General features: G+C 38.1%; 1 protein-coding gene across 5 annotated transcripts in view; it reads left to right on the top strand.

Annotated features, from left to right (window-relative positions):
* RBPJ (recombination signal binding protein for immunoglobulin kappa J region) overlaps positions 1-17,458 on the top strand; it is a 222,328-nt gene extending 204,870 nt beyond the window's left edge. For 4 of the 5 annotated variants that reach the window (XM_035005189.1, XM_035005191.1, XM_035005190.1 and 1 more), the window contains 7 exons: positions 3,265-3,439; positions 6,470-6,607; positions 6,761-6,873; positions 10,968-11,108; positions 12,165-12,320; positions 12,916-13,019; positions 13,136-13,451. In XM_035005189.1, the coding sequence (XP_034861080.1) occupies positions 3,265-3,439; positions 6,470-6,607; positions 6,761-6,873; positions 10,968-11,108; positions 12,165-12,320; positions 12,916-13,019; positions 13,136-13,451 (1,143 nt within the window). Of the gene's footprint in view, positions 1-3,264; positions 3,440-6,469; positions 6,608-6,760; positions 6,874-10,967; positions 11,109-12,164; positions 12,321-12,915; positions 13,020-13,135 lie in introns of all 5 variants that reach the window. The other variant, XM_035005188.1, reaches the window with a different exon arrangement.
* Positions 17,459-17,767: the final 309 nt, after the last annotated feature.

Raw genomic sequence — 17,767 nt, 5'->3', positions numbered from 1 at the left:
CCAAGCTGTACATTTAGACACTTGGTACTATGAATTGACTACTTAGGTAGGTAGTGAGAAGCCAGGGATTGTAGCTACCAGCGTATTTAACTGTTAACTGAATTTCATTGCCTGCTTTAACCAATTCCAGCTTCCAGCATTTTAAGGGAATTAATACCAAGCAAACAGCATCCCCACTTGCTTTTCCCAGCATCATGGCTTAGTATATCTTTCTTCAACTTACACCATTATGTACTTTCCCCAAGCCCTAAAAATTCACACAAGACAAAAAGAATACCTGAAAGCTTGAGTATTAACTAGTATTTAAAGCATCTACTAATGGGGTAGTATAATGTCTATAAGCCAGATTTACTTGTTAATATTATTAGTTTTAATGAAAAATGCTATTAGAGAAGTCTTACTTTATATAAAGTAAGACTTGTTGAGAGTCAGCAGAAGGCATTCCAGGTGGAAGTAACATCATATGTGCTTGGAGCCTAAAGGTGTAAGAACATGGTAGGTGTGGACCTACGTAGGCAAAGATGGCCTGAGCAGCGCGATGCTGAGCTTCAGAGAGGGGCCCTTTGCTCTTGCCTGTCTCACTTCACCTCAGTGCATTTAAGATAATACTCTTTTCTTTCAATAGTCTGCTCATTGAATGGTTCAGTTTAGTCACTATTCAAAAAGAAGGGATATTTGTTTTTCACTCTTGGGTATTTGTACTTAATACTCATTACAGTAAAGTTCTAGTATATGTAGCCCTTCTTATGGTTATGACATTTGACTCTATGTTGATAATATTTTGGATCTGAGATTTTACCTAATGATGTTTTAAATTTGTTAAATACTCATTTCCTCAATTTTATATCTTACATAGTTGGAACTAGGTAAGCTATACAAGATGAATTAATCCCTACTTAGCCCGCTTGTGTTTTTCTTATTTTCAAAAATTACATCCCCTACACCTCTCTTGCTAGCACTATTTATATAATTCACATATTTCTACAGTACTTTTGCAGTATTATATCTGGTATTTCTCATTTCAGGGCACATGTTATTACTGTGGCCTGAAGATCTCGTCTTGAAAGAGTTGTTCTTAAGTTAAATTGTTTATTATTTATAGAAAGGTTTATTTTATGCCGTTTTCTATTCTAGAATTTTGTTTAGGTAATCTAGCCTTTTAGTATGATGAATGTAACTTTAAACTTTATTAATTTATTTTCTTAATGCTGTAATACTTTTTCTGAGTAGTGACTTTTTACCTTTTTTTTTTAATGGAATTTGAGTAGCTTGTGGTCGGTGGTCTTACAGTTTTTTTAAAAAAAAATAATGGTTCTAGTACAGTTGTCCCAGGTATGATTATTTTTTGGGGGATTAAGACTCACTTCTGTAAAAAATAGGGATACGTTTTCCTTTTTTTCAAAGGGATATATGTGCGTGTGCTTTTTCTAAACAAAATAAAACCCTTTGTGTGAAAGTCTTTTTCCCATGAGAATTTAATTGTCTTCATTTAAGTACACATTTCATTTTTGTTCCCTGTAACTGTCTGCTTTAGTATGTTGATACCCATTTTCCTAGACTGTCTTTTTTTTTTTTTTTTTTAAAGATTTTATTTATTTATTTGAGAGAGAATGAGAGAGAGAGAAAGCACATGAGAGGGGGGAGGGTCAGAGGGAGAAGCAGACTCCCTGACAAGCAAGGGAGCCTGATGCGGGACTCGATCCAGGGACTCCAAGATCATGACCTGAGCCGAAGGCAGTCGCTTAACCAACTGAGCCACCCAGGCGCCCCTAGACTTTGTCTTTTATGGTACAGAACAATTCCATAGTTTAGGCTTAATCTGACCTTCAGTGCTTCTTATTGTATGGCAGAGCGATAAGTCCCGCCACAGCATCTCTGAATGCTTGGAGATCCCTGAGTAGAAGGAGCTGCGTGAGTGTGAAGTACTGTTGTTTTTATTTTTCTTTTTACTACTGTTAACTTTATCTTAATTTTGTCTTCTGCAGAACAAAGCTTCTCAAAGCTTTACCACACTTCTGAATTTAGGAAAACTTAATTGAGTGTAAAATATTCACATGGCAACTACAGTTTCTTACATAACTTTGCTATTGAGAAATGAAATAAGCTGCGGCATTATTTTTGTTCTGCTACTAAAATTGCCCATGATTACAATTTAAAAAATTTAAAACCTAGACTACATTAGCTATTTCGTAAATGAGTGGCGTTTTTCCTGATTTTTAAAAGAAACGCACAACAGAGGTTGTCAAACTTGTTTAGCCTAATTTTAAGGTAGAGCATTGATCTTTTAAAAAATACTAACATTGATTTTAAATACCTAAGCTGTGTTTTAAGCATCATTTACCCAATCTGGAAAAAGAGATCAATAATTTAGTTCCTTGCCTAATTCATAGGGATTAGGGGAATAGGAAAGAGTTTAGAATTGTCACATATATTTGAGATAGGAGCATTGAGAGTGTCTTTCCTGTTTTGCCAGTGCTATACCTCTGTAATTCTATCTTTTCAGTTACCAGAATGTATTTTCTGGTAAACTGGCATAATAACTTGCTGCATTTATTTTCTGTTACCTTTCAGTCCAGTTCTTTTTTTGAGTAAACACTGCCCACAATGAGGGGCTTGAACTCATGACCCTGAGATCAAGAGTTGCATGCTCCTCTGACTGAGCCAGCCATGCATCCCTCAGTCCAGTTCTTTTGATGATATAATATGAATTATCCCATTGGGCAAAGTCAGCCATTTTTTTAATACTCCTTTCTGGCATAAACTATTTTATAATTATCCAGTTGGTCTAGCATAGTTTTCATCAGACTTATAGGTGGTTGCTCTAGTGTTCAGCTGTATAAAGAAAAACACTATATGCACTGTTTTCAAAAGGACCACTGCTAAAATATTTTAATTTTGTTGAATTCTGATAGCCTTATTTATATGTTTTCTTTGCAGAAATACAGTCATGGACTATTTTAACTGTAAAATTCTATTCTAAATATTTGCTGTAGCATTGGTAATTCTGTGATGTAGGCATAAGGCTATATTAAACAAGAAAAAAACTGTGTTTTAAAGCAATCTTAGGGTAAAATGGATCACAACATTAGTATTTTATAGCCTTGATAAAGACGCCTGTACTTTGTCTTTCAGTAATTGTTACAGTTGGTTTTATCAGTTATTCATTGAATTCATTCATTGAAAACTTAGCCGTGGCCATACTGAGCTGTAAGTACATAACCAACAAGGTTTTGGTGCTCTTGAAATTTTCCTTTTCTTTCACAGAACTATTGCACAGCCAAAACATTGTACATATCTGATTCAGACAAGAGAAAGCACTTCATGTTATCTGTAAAGATGTTCTACGGCAACAGCGATGACATCGGTGTGTTCCTCAGCAAGCGGATAAAAGTCATTTCCAAACCTTCCAAAAAGAAGCAGTCATTGAAAAATGCTGACTGTATGTATGCTTGAGTTTTCTTTTTGCCACCAATTTCCATCGTAAATTAATAAGACAGATACAGCTATTTTTTTAATTGAGAATCACTTTTTGATAGCAAGTTCACTTTTTTTTTTTAAGATTTTATTTATTTATTTGACAGAGAGAGACACAGCAAAAGGGGGAACACAAGCAGCGGGGGAGTGGGAGAGGGAGAAGCAGGCTTCCCGCCGAGCTGATGGGGGGCTCGATCCCAGGACCCTGGGATCATGACCTGAGCCGAAGGCAGACTCTTTAACAACTGAGCCACCCAGGTGCCCCAGCAAGTTCATTTTTTACTAATGTTTTTGTGGCCCTCACTTGATCTGAAACGGTCACACTCGCTTATTATTGCCACTTTATGGGCTTCCTTTTTTTTTTTTTTTAATTGAAATGAACAAGACCTGGTCTAGGGAAATGGTTCCCAATCAGACTGGGTTCTTCACTGCTCTCCAGGCACATATGGAAAAATGGGAGGTTTTTTTCCTTTTGCTGTCACTGACTGCAGGGAGTGATTGAAGGTGGCATTGGGTGTGTTGGGCCAGTGATGCTAGATGTTCTCGTTCACATTCCACGGAGAATTGATCCGCAAAGAATGTCAAAAGCTCCTCTTTGAGAGACAATATTCCCAAACGGGCTTTGGAAGGCCATCCTGCAAACCGAAACAAAATTTTTAACATGGTTGCTCTGGTAAAGACTCCTGTCTTATGAGCAGATTTTTAGACTACCAAAGATAAGTGCTGTCTGATTAAAGTATGCATTTCAACCCCTACACCCCATTTTCTTTCTTTATTTTTAACTCTTTATGATGAAAACTTTCAAACTTACACTACTTTCTCCCTTTTACCATGGTGACCATGCACCTGGCCTCAACAGGTTTTGCCAATTCGGTTTCATTATTTCCATGGCCTCTTCCTTCTTTTGACGGCTGGAATATTTTAATGGAAATCTCAGATATCCTGTTCTTTCAACCACCGTTTCTACAGTAGTGATTCTTAACAGATAGCTTTCTTTTTAAACATCAGTATACCTAAAAATGCAATATGTATCTCTGCAAATATGCAAAAATGCAAATATGTATCTCTAAAGATAGGGGCTCTTGTTTTTTTTTAATATAGTTACAATACCATGATCACGTACAAACAAAATATGTTATTGAAACAACTATAAAAAGAAATAATTTCTTCATCTTGGGGCACCTGGGTGGCTTAGTCGGTTAAGCGTCTGCCTTGGGCTCAGGTCATGATCCCAGGGTCCTGGGATCAAGCCCCACATCGGGCTCTCTGCTCAGCAGGAATCCTGCTTCTCCCCTCCCTCTCCCTCTGCCTGCCGCTCCACCTGCTTGTGCTCTCTCTCTGTCAAATAAATAAAATCTTTAAAATAAAAAAAGAAATAATTTCTTCATCTCATCAAATGTCTAGTCAGTTGATCAAATTAAAATTGTCTAAAATGTCATTTTTTAAGTATTTTGCTTGAATAATTCAAATTTAATCTCCACCAGATATAATTTATATAATTTTTATATAATTTATATATATATAATATAGAATACATATTGTGTTGACACGTCCTTGAGTATTTTTATCTGTGGATTCCCTCTTCATCTCTCTCTCTCTTTTTAATGTGCTTATTCAGGAAACTGAGTAATTTGGCTCTGAGAGCTTTCCACATACTGGATTTTGTTAACTTCATTTCCTTGGTGTAGTTTAATGTATTTTGTACATTGGTAGTGTCAGAGAGAAACACACTAGAACCGGACACTAGTTAAAAGTGGTAAAGATGGATTTTGTTCAGTATTATCACAGTAGGGAAAAGAGGCTTCAGTGTAGAACTCAATTCCAAATACATCAAGGACAAGTCAGGATTTATAATCAAGGAGCAGAGTGAGGGGAGGGTCAGTGGGTAGAAAATTACTAAGAGGAAACATTAAGCGTAGGGGGGTTCTAGAGGAGCCAGCTTAAGAGGCTTTTTGCTAAAGCCTGGCCTAGGTGATCAGATGTACAGGGTGGGAGATGGGGAACTTGGGTTCTTGGAGTAACTGGCTAGGCAGGCCAATTACTGGGCCCAAGGAAGAGGACTACTTGAAAACAGGGCTCAGAGGAACCTGTCTGTAAAGTTTGGTCAGGTTTAACTTAAAAGCTTGGTCAGATTTAAATTTGTTGTTCTTTGGGGTTTTTTGTTGTTGCTAGAGGACAAAGCTTACTTTGTAGTGATAGAGTATTCTTGCTAATGTCATGTATTCAGACTATTTCTAATTCAAATTACTGGATTTTATTTAACCTCTGACTTTTTCTATTGATCATAAGTTTCTTATTGGCAAAGAACATATTTCACTTCCAGAATATTTTCCTGCTTACATAGACGTGTTTTGTTTTGTTTTGTTTCCAAGAAATTTCACATACCACTATACTTCAGGGTATTTAGAAATAATCAGAATCTCTAAAATCACAAAGGCAGTTGACATCAACTTGGTAAACCTCCTCCTAGACCCCTCTCTGTGAATACATTCCATAGGATTGGATGTGAGCACATGGAGAGACACGTGTAATCCCATAAATGTGTGTGTGTACATGTACATGTGTATACACCTAAGGGAACCACAGTATACGGAGGCTTTTATCATCTGCTTTTCCATTCAGTGGTCTTCTAGGGAGATATTTTCTTTATCAAGTGCATTTAGATACACATTATTTAAATAGGTAAATGATATAATTTATTTAATCAAGTTCCTACAGCTGGATATTTATTATTTAAAAAATAATTTCCCTTTAATGAACAGCACTGCATGAAACATACTGTGTAGCTCTCATTTAAAAATTATTTTTATGGACATACTTTATATCTTTAGTGTGACATTATTAATGAGAGTTACCTTGACTTTTTTTTTTTTAGGACATCAATTTGTTAGCACGATCTGTTAATTATTAAGTTATAATAAAGAATAATCATAACTTGCCAAGTACAGGTCCCTTCCCCTCAATCACGTAAACAGAAGCTATTTTTTCTTTGCAGTATGCATTGCCTCAGGAACAAAGGTGGCTCTGTTTAATCGACTTCGATCCCAGACAGTTAGTACCAGATACTTGCATGTAGAAGGAGGTAATTTCCATGCCAGTTCTCAGCAGTGGGGAGCATTTTACATTCATCTCTGTGAGTACGAAAATGTGTATTTGATGTTTTTAGTGTGAAACTGTTATTCTTTGATCGTAAGATATACAGCTCTATTAAGTTTTGTTGTTTTCCTAAGTAGATTAATGAACTCTACAAGGTAATAATTCAGCCTCTTTTTTCCCTGCAATGCAGTGGATGATGATGAATCAGAAGGAGAAGAATTCACAGTCCGCGATGGCTACATCCACTACGGACAGACCGTCAAACTTGTGTGCTCTGTTACGGGCATGGCGCTCCCCAGGCTGGTACGGCTCTGCTTCGGCTTTAGTTGTGTGTAGGAAAAATAAAAGACACAGCATGCAAATGTAAAAATACACTTCAATTTCATGCTTTTTAATTTAAGAAGATGTATCAGTAATCACTGCTATTCATTATTCACAGTTATATCCCACTTTATTGTGTTTTTATGAATGCATTCTTACTGACTTTCTGTTACACTAGTATCTCTAATTTTGGTGGAGTTTTCCTTTTTGGTTGTATATCTGAACATGTTCGATAGAGGGCACTAAATAATTATGATTTCCTTTCTTAACTAATACAGATACTCTGTCGTCATTTTCTGTGGTACCTGCTCTGTCCCACCACAGGACCAAGTTCTCAGAAGCATAGAAGTTCTTACTTCTTTAAAAATATAAGCTTAGTTTTTATTAGTTTACCCTCCTACAAGAAGATAGATTTATTGAAAATTAAATTGTCATTTCATACTCAGAGAGGCATGGTGTTTAGGGCTTTTTGTTCACTAGGATGGTTTTGAAACTGTAAAAACTGCATTTCTTAGCAAAATGAAAGCAAAAGCCCCTTATACTCCCTCCTTTATGTTCCCCTTCCTTTTCTGAAACAGAGTACAGTTCAGTTAAGATGGAGGGGATTTATGAGTAGCCCTGATTCAAGGTCAAGTTGGCGGACACAGTGTTGAGCTGTATATCCAGTTTATCTCAGAAATATGGTAAATATTGTACCAACAAGCTACAAAGCCAGCATGGAGGAGAGAACCCCAGTTGGAGTAATCCCTGATGTTTTATGAATGTAGAATTCACCAGACACATACCTTAAGTTAAAGTGTTTGCACTACCTGTTATCAGATTTCTTTCCTCTTCTCAATAATTAGAAATGACCAGGGGTGGCTGGGTGGCTCAGTCGTTAAGTGGCTGCCTTCGGCTCAGGTTGGGATCCTGGAATCCTGGGATCCAGCCCCGTGTCGGGCTCCCTGAGAGCCTACTTCTCCCTCTCTCACTCCCCCTGCTTGTGTTCCCTCTCTAGCTCTCTCTCTCTCTGTCAAATAAATAAATAAAATCTTTAAAAAAAAAAAAAACTCTTTAAAAAAAAATACTTAGAAATGACCAAAGCAAGTTTTTGATGCCAAATACTAGTGAACATCTTTGGTTTCCTTATTGGTGAGAGGTCATTCAGCAGTGTCTGTGTCCAAAGAACTCTTGTGGGGAATAAAATTGAACCAAACATGGCTCATGTTCTCAATGTGTTTATTAGCTAGTGGAGAAACAGTGGAGTACATGAATAACGGTACTCTAGACAAACCATGACTCTCATGTGATGGGGAAGCAGGAGTCAGTGCTATAGACCTAGAAGCTCTAGACTTACATCATTCAAAAATCAGTTATTTCTCTAAAGTCCAAACCTCATCAAATTTAAATGTAGCTTGAAGACTTTAGCATTGAATTGAAACATATTGCTTGAGTTTAGTCAGTCTCCCAGACTATGTTAGAAGTTATAATTGCTAAAAGTGTACTGTTTCCCTTTAAACTCAAAAATTGGCATGGTGTTAGTAGAATGGCAAATATTCTGACTAATAACTGTAGAGCTAAAAAATGTAAACGTGAGAAAAGTTAACTTTAAAGATTGGGACTTTTATACAACTGTGGCTTTGCTTAGTTAAAAATCTTTGAATATTGAGATGTAAAGTAGTAAAGCCAACAGTATTGCATGATATTAATAGTACAGTTCTAAGTACTTTCACATATATTGATTTAATCCTCATAAAACTGAGTAGTTACTATTAAGGATGTTCATTGTGGAGCAAAGTATTACAGTCCTACATATATACATGCATCCTGCAAATACTCCTGAACCTTCCATGTGCCAGCCACTGTCTAGACACTGGAGATACATTGGTGAGCAAGACAGGCTTTCTGTCCTCATGGAGCTTACATTTTGTTAGGGAGATGGACAAAAAATCAGCTAAAGAAATACCCATATTAATGTATTAAAGGTTAAAACAAATGAAAAGAAAATAAGCTAAAAAAGGATAAAGTGAGACTTGTGGGAGTGCTTCCAGGGGTCAGAGAAATCTTTGTAGTGGAGATATTTGAACAGAGACCACAAACTGTGAAGAGCATTTCAGACAGCATGAGTGCAAAAAGAACTTAAGATGGAAATGTGAGACAAATAGTAAGGACGCCATGGTAGACCAAGCCAGGGGAGGGCTGGAGGCAGGAATTGAGATATTATCTACATATAATAGGAGGCCACTGGAGGGTTTTAAACAGGGCATGGTGGCTGGTTTATGTTTAGAAGGGTAATTGCGGCTGCTCTGTGAAGAGGAGAACGTGGATGGGGTGTAGCAGTGGGAGCAGAGAGACCGCGGTTGGGCTTCTGTCATCATTCAAGCAAGAGTTGATGGTGGCATCTTAGACCAGGATTGTAGTGGTAAGGTGAGAGGTGACAGATTTATTTGAAAGGAGATGTAATAGAATTTGTTGACAGATTGGATGATGGGGTATAAGAGAAAACAAGGGAGTCTAGGGTGACTCCAAAGTTTTTGGATTGAGTGAATGGTGGTGCTATTTATTGAGCTGTGAGTTGGAGAAGGATCACTTGTAGGAGGAAATTAAAAATCTGGCGTTTTTTTAATTTTTTTTTTTTTTTAAGATTTTATCTATTTGTCAGATAGAAGAGAGAGAGCACAAGCAAGGTGAGCTGTAGACAGAGGGAGAAGCAGGCTCCCTGCTGAGTAAGGATCCCAATGCGGGACTCAATCCCAGGGCCCTGTAATCATGACCTGAACCGAAGGCAGACGCTTAACCTACTGAGCCACCCAGGCATCCCAAAAATCTGGGTTTTGGTGAAGATTGCGGTAGCCTATTAAACATCTTAAGTGGAACTGTTGAGTTGGTAGTTAAATATGCAAGTTGTGTGCCAGAGGAGAGAGGTTAGGGCTAGAGATGCAACTTTAGGAGTTGCCAACCTCTAAATTGTACAGAAAGGAAATAGGATGGAGAGAAGAGAAGGGGGTCTGAGGACTCGGCTCTGGGACAGTCTGAAGGCCAGTGAGAAGGCCAGTTAGAGCAGGGCTCTCCCCAAAAAGGAGGATGTTCTGTGTCAGTGCTTCTGAGAAAGCTAGTAAGGTGAGGACAGGTGCCTCCTGATACCCACGGATTCATCTCTCCGGAAGTCCTTGGTGGCCCCCGACCAGGGCAATTGTAGTGGGGACTTTGAGACAAAAAGCTGGAGTTACTTCAGGAGATTAGACAGTGTGGAAGAAGAGTTTGCCATAAAGGGGAGCTAAGAAATGGAGTGGAGAGGGTGGAAGAGGGACACGTAGTCAAGGAGGGATTTTCTTTACTTTTGATTTTAGATGAGAAATAGTTCTATAACATGTTTATATGCTTTTGGGAGTGATCTTCTTCATAATCATCAAACACCTAGTGATTACATTCTGTGGCCTAAGTGGCATCTCAGACTTGACAGGATTCTCTTTCAGACATCTGTATGTGTTTTGTGAAATACTTGAATTATAAAATTACTAAACAGAGTTCAGGCTGGGCAGGCAGCCAGCCAGCCCTGGAATCACACTCTGGTCCTTCAGCTTCTAACCAGGTGATTATGAATAAGTTACCTGGTTTCTCTGAGCCCATTTCCTAATCTGCAAAATGATATTTTAGGTTTTTAAAACAGATATGTTAGCTGATGAACTGCACTGACTAGCATACTCACAGTATCTTTAGAGACAGTTTTTTCTTTGATGTCATTGTATATTATTGGAAAAGCCAGCTGTATTTGCTGCACAAAATATGGTCCATTGGCCAACAGAATTAACATCAGCTGTCAATTTGTTAGAAATGCAGACTGTTAGGCCCCCATGAGATCTTTGGGATTAGAAGAAGAACCCTAGATGATTTGTATACACATCAAAGTCTGAAAAGCAGTGATCTGGAAAGCAAGTATCTGCCCGCCCTGTTTTTCAGGTGTTCTTGGAAGAAGGTAACAGCTTCCACATTCTACCGTGCTTGTCATGTGAAAGTATTTTTTACACCTCGCCTTATTGTTTGTAAATGTTTCTCCATATGTGATAATCTTTTTTTTTCTAATTATTGAAATACAGATAATTAGGAAGGTTGATAAGCAGACCGCATTACTGGATGCAGATGATCCTGTGTCACAACTCCATAAATGTGCATTTTACCTTAAGGATACTGAAAGAATGTACTTGTGCCTTTCTCAAGAAAGAATAATCCAGTTTCAGGTACGTTTTAAAATTATTGGTAAAAATGTACTATCTTTCAGTTATCAGCATACAGAAACCTAAAACTCTCATTTAATGTTAATTGTACCCAAATACATGAAGCTGTTTTCAGATATTTATCTCAAGTCCAAAGGTTCTTTGACCTACATGATCCTGAGACATGGCCGTCACCGTACCTCAAGGAAGAACTCAAAACGATAAAAATGTTCTTGGAGAAACAGTTAACATCTAGTTCTGGGAAATCGAAAAGTTCCTCAGATCTTTCAAAAGTAGATTTTGAGTGTTTGGTGAATCCGCTGAAGCTGTGTGAAGACACTGTATATAGATACACATATATTTTGGGGGAGGGTTCATAATTATCAGATTTACATTGGGGTCTTCCTAGATGGTCATGACGAGATGTTTTGTAAGCTGATTTTTGACTACATTCATTCAGAAGTCTTTCATGAATACATCTGTGACATGGACAGATGATTTAATAGGATAATTATACTTTCATGTGAAACTCATTTGTCAACATCTGGAGACCTGTTTCAGAGAGGTGGCCACGTGCAGCCATTCTCCTCAGCCCGGAGCGGATGGACCGGTCTGGGTGTTTCAAGGTAGGGGTAGGGGAATGCCAGTTCACATCTCAGCTCCCTCCTGCTGAAAGTGCATGAGTTTCTAACTGCTCTTTAAGCTTGAGGGGTTCCTAGCTTCTTTCTTAGGGATCCATAAAGAGTTTTAATTAGCTATTTACATCACGAATTCTCATCTTTTATTAAAGAAATTACACAGGTACTGGCGTACTCTCAAATGGTCATTATGAAAGGTATTATTTTTAATATGTCACCAGAGTATTTCATATTATAATAAAAACTGCTGAATGTGAGGTTGCCAAATTAAATATTCTGTTTATGTTTATTTAGGGACTGGCAAAGCATCGTGTTTGGAAGTTCATAAATTTGCACTGAATTCTCTGCCTGTTAACTCCAGTGTACGAGTGCTACTTTGTTAAAATTGTCTTATACTGCAATGTATATAAAACTCGATTTCTAAACATTCTTTCTTCATAAGGCCACTCCATGCCCAAAAGAACCAAATAAAGAGATGATAAATGATGGAGCTTCCTGGACAATCATTAGTACGGATAAGGCGGAGTATACATTTTATGAGGGAATGGGCCCTGTCCTTGCCCCAGTCACCCCTGTGCCTGTTGTAGAAAGTCTTCAGGTAAGACCACTTACTCACAAGTTGACTTTTATTTTGGGGTGTTTTTGTTGTTGTTTTAAGATTTTATTTATTTATTTGACAGAGACAGCGAGAGAGGGAACACAAGTGGGGGGGGGAGTAGGAGAGGGAGAAGCAGGCTTCCCATTGAGCAGGGAACCTGATTGTGGGGCTCAATCCCAGGACCCTGGGATCATGACCTGAGCCCAAGGCAGATGCATAACCGACTGAGCCACCCAGGCACCCCTATAATCATGTTATTTAAAAAGAAGAGTTTTGGGCACCTGGGTGGCTCAGTCATTAAGCGTCTGCCTTCGGCTCAGGTCATGATCCCAGGGTCCTGGGATCAAGCCCCGCATCTGGCTTCCTGCTTGGCAGGGGGCCTGCTTCTCCCTCTCCCACTCCCCCTGCTTGTGTTCCTGCTCTCGCTATCTCTCTCTCTGTCAAATAAATAAATAAAATCTTTAAAAATAAATAAATAAATAAGAGTTGTATTCATTTTTTTCACAAATCATAGTCAAATGAAAAACTGATCTGTGTACTTCAACGAAAAATGAAAATTTTTCTCAACATTGTTCTCATTTTCTGTGACTTTCAGTTGAATGGCGGTGGTGATGTAGCAATGCTTGAACTTACAGGACAGAATTTCACTCCAAATTTACGAGTGTGGTTTGGGGATGTAGAAGCTGAAACTATGTACAGGTACTTAATGAAACTTCTTACATCATCAGGAGTTTTTGATGGGGGTGGGTACATGAGGTTCATTCCAGTTGTGAAACGTACGTGGCTTCTAAGTGATTTTTGTCCCCCCCCCGCAGATGTGGAGAGAGCATGCTGTGTGTTGTCCCAGACATTTCTGCATTCCGAGAAGGCTGGAGATGGGTCCGACAGCCAGTCCAGGTCCCAGTAACTTTGGTCCGTAACGATGGGATCATTTATTCCACCAGCCTTACCTTTACCTACACGCCAGAACCAGGGCCACGGCCACACTGCAGTGCTGCGGGAGCCATCCTTCGAGCCAGTTCAGGCCAAGTGCCCCCTAATGAATCAAACACAAACAGCGAGGGAGGTTACACAAACGTCAGCACAAATTCAACCAGTGTCACATCCTCTGCAGCAACAGTGGTGTCCTAACTACCGTCTTTTTGCTAGGACTGAAACTGACTTGAGTGCGGCAAAATGGTGACAAAGAAGAGAGAGAGAAAGAAAAAGGAAAAAAAATGAACCATCTTTTGTGGTTTCTTGGGAAAACTTTTCATACCAGGTGATACTGTTCCAAAACCCCATTACCTACAAGTGCTGATTGGACGTGCAGAAGCCACAGTAAAACAGACAAGCAAAACATGGAAATGTACAAACTATTGGAATTCGGTGTTTTTTTCCAGCTGTTCTTTTTGTTTGGTTTTGTTTAAATGGGCAAGAAATAGAGATGTGGCTGGAATAAAAGTTAATCAACCTAGAAGACACAAATCTAACATAGTTTTTACGGACCAAGGAACTTGCATAAGCTTTAGCAAAAGGTACATTTTCACCATACCTTTTTTTTTTATATCACAGTATCTAGTACACCTTTGTTACCAAATAGGTTGTTTTCCTCCCTGCCCCTCTTTGAGCTTCTGCTCTTCAGTACATTCAAGTTCCAAGCCTGACCATGCTTGTTTAATCTAATTACCATATTCTTCCAGGGTTTTTTGTTTTTGTTTTTATTTAAGGCTGGAACTATTTTTTTTTTTTTTAAGCAGATGTCTTAATGACTTTTCATGAGTCGAAATTGTTTTGATTTCAGCAAGTCAAATCTTGTAAAGGCCCACATATTTTTTTTTTAAGATTATATGAAGTCTGTGCAAAAGCTTTAAAAAAAAAAATGCCTCTGCCTTGCCTGCAATACATGCAATGTACGTTAACTTCGTCTCTGTTCTCAGACACTGTCCATAGTTACTTCCTTGTTTTCCTTTTTTTTTTAAAAAAGTATTTATAGCGGTATTCCAAGAGGTGGAATTAAATGTGGCCATTTAGTCCTTAATGAATTAATGGCGCAGAACATGGTATTTGGAGTGTTATCTCCCCTTTTCCCATGCGTAAATGTATCTCCATGTTTCAGGATTTGTTCAGGTCCCTTCCCCCACCTGTACCCCGCCCCCCCCACAACTCCCTGATCTTGTACATAACTTGTATTATGTGTAAGTTAAACATATTATTTTGAACTTGGAACGTTCCCAGTGATTTCATTCAGCAGGGTGTTTTCTGCCTTGTCGGCATATGACAAAAAATATATATATATATATCATGAGAAGTATTTGCTACCAGTTGGTAGATGGTGCCCTTATTGAGGAAAATCTCAGCAAAAGCATGTGTTTACTTTTTTTTTTTTTTTTGGTAGCCTAGGTCAAAACATTGTAACCTTAAAACAAGATGCTTTTATTAGATGACCAACTAAAATAGCTTGGAAGACAGTACTTTTAGAACAGATAGTTGTGAGATTATAAAACTGCAAATGTAATTTATCTTTTCATATCTCTCCTGCCTTTCGTTGTCTTCTCTTCCCCAGTACTGAGTGTCTCCACAAATGTCTCCTACTCAGAAAACATTTCTTTTCCATTCAGTTAAGATTTAGTTGGATTCAGGGTTGTGTGTTGGCCTCGGACGCTCGGCTCACCGATTTCACGTTGCTTCCCTTCCCTCACTTTGGTTATGCCTTCGTTCGGTTTCTCAGAAATTGCGGCCAACTCACTGGGCTACATTTAATACAGGAACCCTGTGTGTTAACTTATAGGACACAGTCTAGTAATACAATCATCCTTCTTAGAGTTAAAAACTACCTCTAGAATGTGGTAAGCTTTTACTGTCCCATAAAACAGGAGCCACAAGTACCTTATGAATGCAAAACTAACTTCCTGCAATGTTTCCAGACAGAACATTGTCTTTCTGGTGTCCTGGGCGATTTCGAAGACATTGTCATCGGAAGACTTTTTAAACATCTTATTAGTAGCCTTTTTTGTTGTTGTTGTCCCCCGAGCTTTGCTGTCTTCATCACCCATCCTTTTGCTCATACTATGTCATTGTGAATACGATTGCTAACCTCTCTCAATCACCTTTTCCTCGGTTTTCAAGGGGGAAGTCATCTGTAAAACACGTTAGTGGTTAAATCAAAGTTATTGTGGTTTTATCTTACTGCAAGCCTTTTTAATTACTCACAGGCTGCATTCTTCTCTCTATATAAGCCTTCTCTTCAGATCTGCTCCAGTCACTAGCTTCTCCTGTAAGCCAACCCAGCCTCACACTTTAAATCTGTTCCAGTGATCGAGGGCAGAATTGTGGCCTTATCTGTCTTTGTTTTTAACTGTTTACTAGCTGCTTCTTGCAAACTTGCTCATTTCCGAGTAGTATTTCTTCTTCTCTGTTGAGTCACCAAAGTAGTCTTTATACAGTGCTTTTCGTTCGGAGTGTGGAAATATTTTCAGTGCCGCTGTCCTTTGAATGGGCCACTCCCCAGGTTTGGTGTCTAGTTAGGAAACTGTGTTAAATTAACCGGTAACAGATGAGATACTTTTGAAGAACAAACGATTCCTTACCTGTCTTTGCAGCTCAAATTAATTTTTCAAGTTGATGGCTTTATTAAAATGAACTTTGCTTTTTTACTATTTAATTATGCCTTATGTTGGCTCTTTGTTTCTTTTAATAAGATGATTTTGAAATATTAGACTGTAAAGCCTTTTCCCGTTTGTTTTTTTGTTTGAAAAGTCCAAGAATGTACTTACACAGGCATTTCCCTTGCTATTTTATGCCATTCTGCATACCACAAACTAAAGACTGAAATGATTTGTCTGTTGTACCTTATTTTAATCAATAGTTCTTTTGTCAGCTGCTTTTAAAAAAAATCTTCATGGATTGGTGAATCATTTTCAGTGTATAATTTATAGGAGCCTTGTCCTCTGGTTATAGAAGAACACAGCCCCTCCTCCGATGGCATTATTAGAGATGCTGGTCCTTTTTCCTCGTAACGACTCTCTTAGAATGGTGGCTGCTTCAGTTAGAGAACATTCGAGTTTGGGGTTTTGTTTTTGTTTTTCCATTCTGTTTTAGAAGTGTATCTTCTGCTCTCATGAGCTATGCAATTTCTAAAAATATGCTAGAAACTGAGTCTGTGATCCGGTATGTTTTTATTAGTTCCATTGAATTGATCACATAGATTGGGAAGGCAAGTAAAAGACTTTAAATGTAGAATGCCCTTTTGATTTTGAATGATTTCCCGAATTGAACACTAGGATAATATTTAACCTGCTGCTGACTTTTCTTCAACTGTGGCAACTAAAGGCATCCTCATTTATGTGTTAGTGAAGTATTTATCATTCTCTGCACAGACTTATTTGCGATCATAACTGGTTAGTTTTTGTGTGTGTGTGTGGTTTGTTTTTTTTTTTTTAATGAAATTGGTACCATCTGTGCCCTCACAGAATATTCCCAATGCAGTTTTTGAGAACTAAACTCCTCATGTTTAACCAGATAATCCACAGGGGGGAGGGGTTCCTTTTTTAAACAAAATGCTATTCAATTATTAACCAAGTTACTTACTTTTGATTTCAAAAGCAGCTGTGTTTTCTGATGAGTACTGAACAAACGTGTGTAATTTCTGTGCCAGACTTTTGACTTTGTTTTCAAGCACTGTAATGTGGGATGAATGATTAGAAACAATAATATATTAGGGTTTCTATTTAACCCTTTCAGGACTGAACTGTATCTCCTTTTATTAATTTTTCCCTGTGTTGTGATAAATGTTTGCCAGCATTCAGTACTGTGTTGGTCCAGATGTAGGTTTATATGCTCATTTTTAGCTTATTTCTTGTACCTTGCAGCATGCTCTACGCATTCAGTCCTTAAGGGGTTTATTTTATAAACTGTGCGCCTGTAAGGTTTATTAGCAATAAGATAGAAAATTGAGCAAGTTTATACCATAATTTTGTAGAAAAAAGAATCTGCTCAGTTCCATATTTCATCCATGAGAAACCTGCAATACCGCAGTTTCAAGGAATAAATAAAAAGGAAATGTAAACCATTGTAAAAGTCTTCTGTCGAATGTGCCTGATGCATGTATGACCTTCTTTTGATTTCAGAATACTTCATAAAGATACAATTAAATTACATATCACAGTTTGCGTATTAAAAATCTTAGCTTGCTATCTGCATCACATCAAAGTGATAGCTATGTGAATTTCTTTTTCAGTGTTTTTTAACTATGTCATACTTCCGAGAGAGAGAGAGTGTTTTGTGGTTCCCCCCCCCCCCCCCCCATAATAAGGGGCTTTGTCACTCAAGGGGCGTATCCTCCAATTCAGGAACATTTCAAGCTACTCTCAACAAGATTAAAGAGTATTTAATTTAGCAGCAGCTTGCTTTCCAGTATAAAGTTGTCATTTGGTTTGCTGTACGGAAGAACATATAATGATGGTTTA

The sequence above is a fragment of the Mirounga leonina genome, unplaced genomic scaffold (genome assembly GCF_011800145.1).
Source record: "Mirounga leonina isolate KUSES-001 unplaced genomic scaffold, KU_Mleo_1.0 Mir_129, whole genome shotgun sequence".
NCBI classification, from domain to species: domain Eukaryota; kingdom Metazoa; phylum Chordata; class Mammalia; order Carnivora; family Phocidae; genus Mirounga; species Mirounga leonina.
This window is presented reverse-complemented; position numbering and strand designations above follow the sequence as displayed.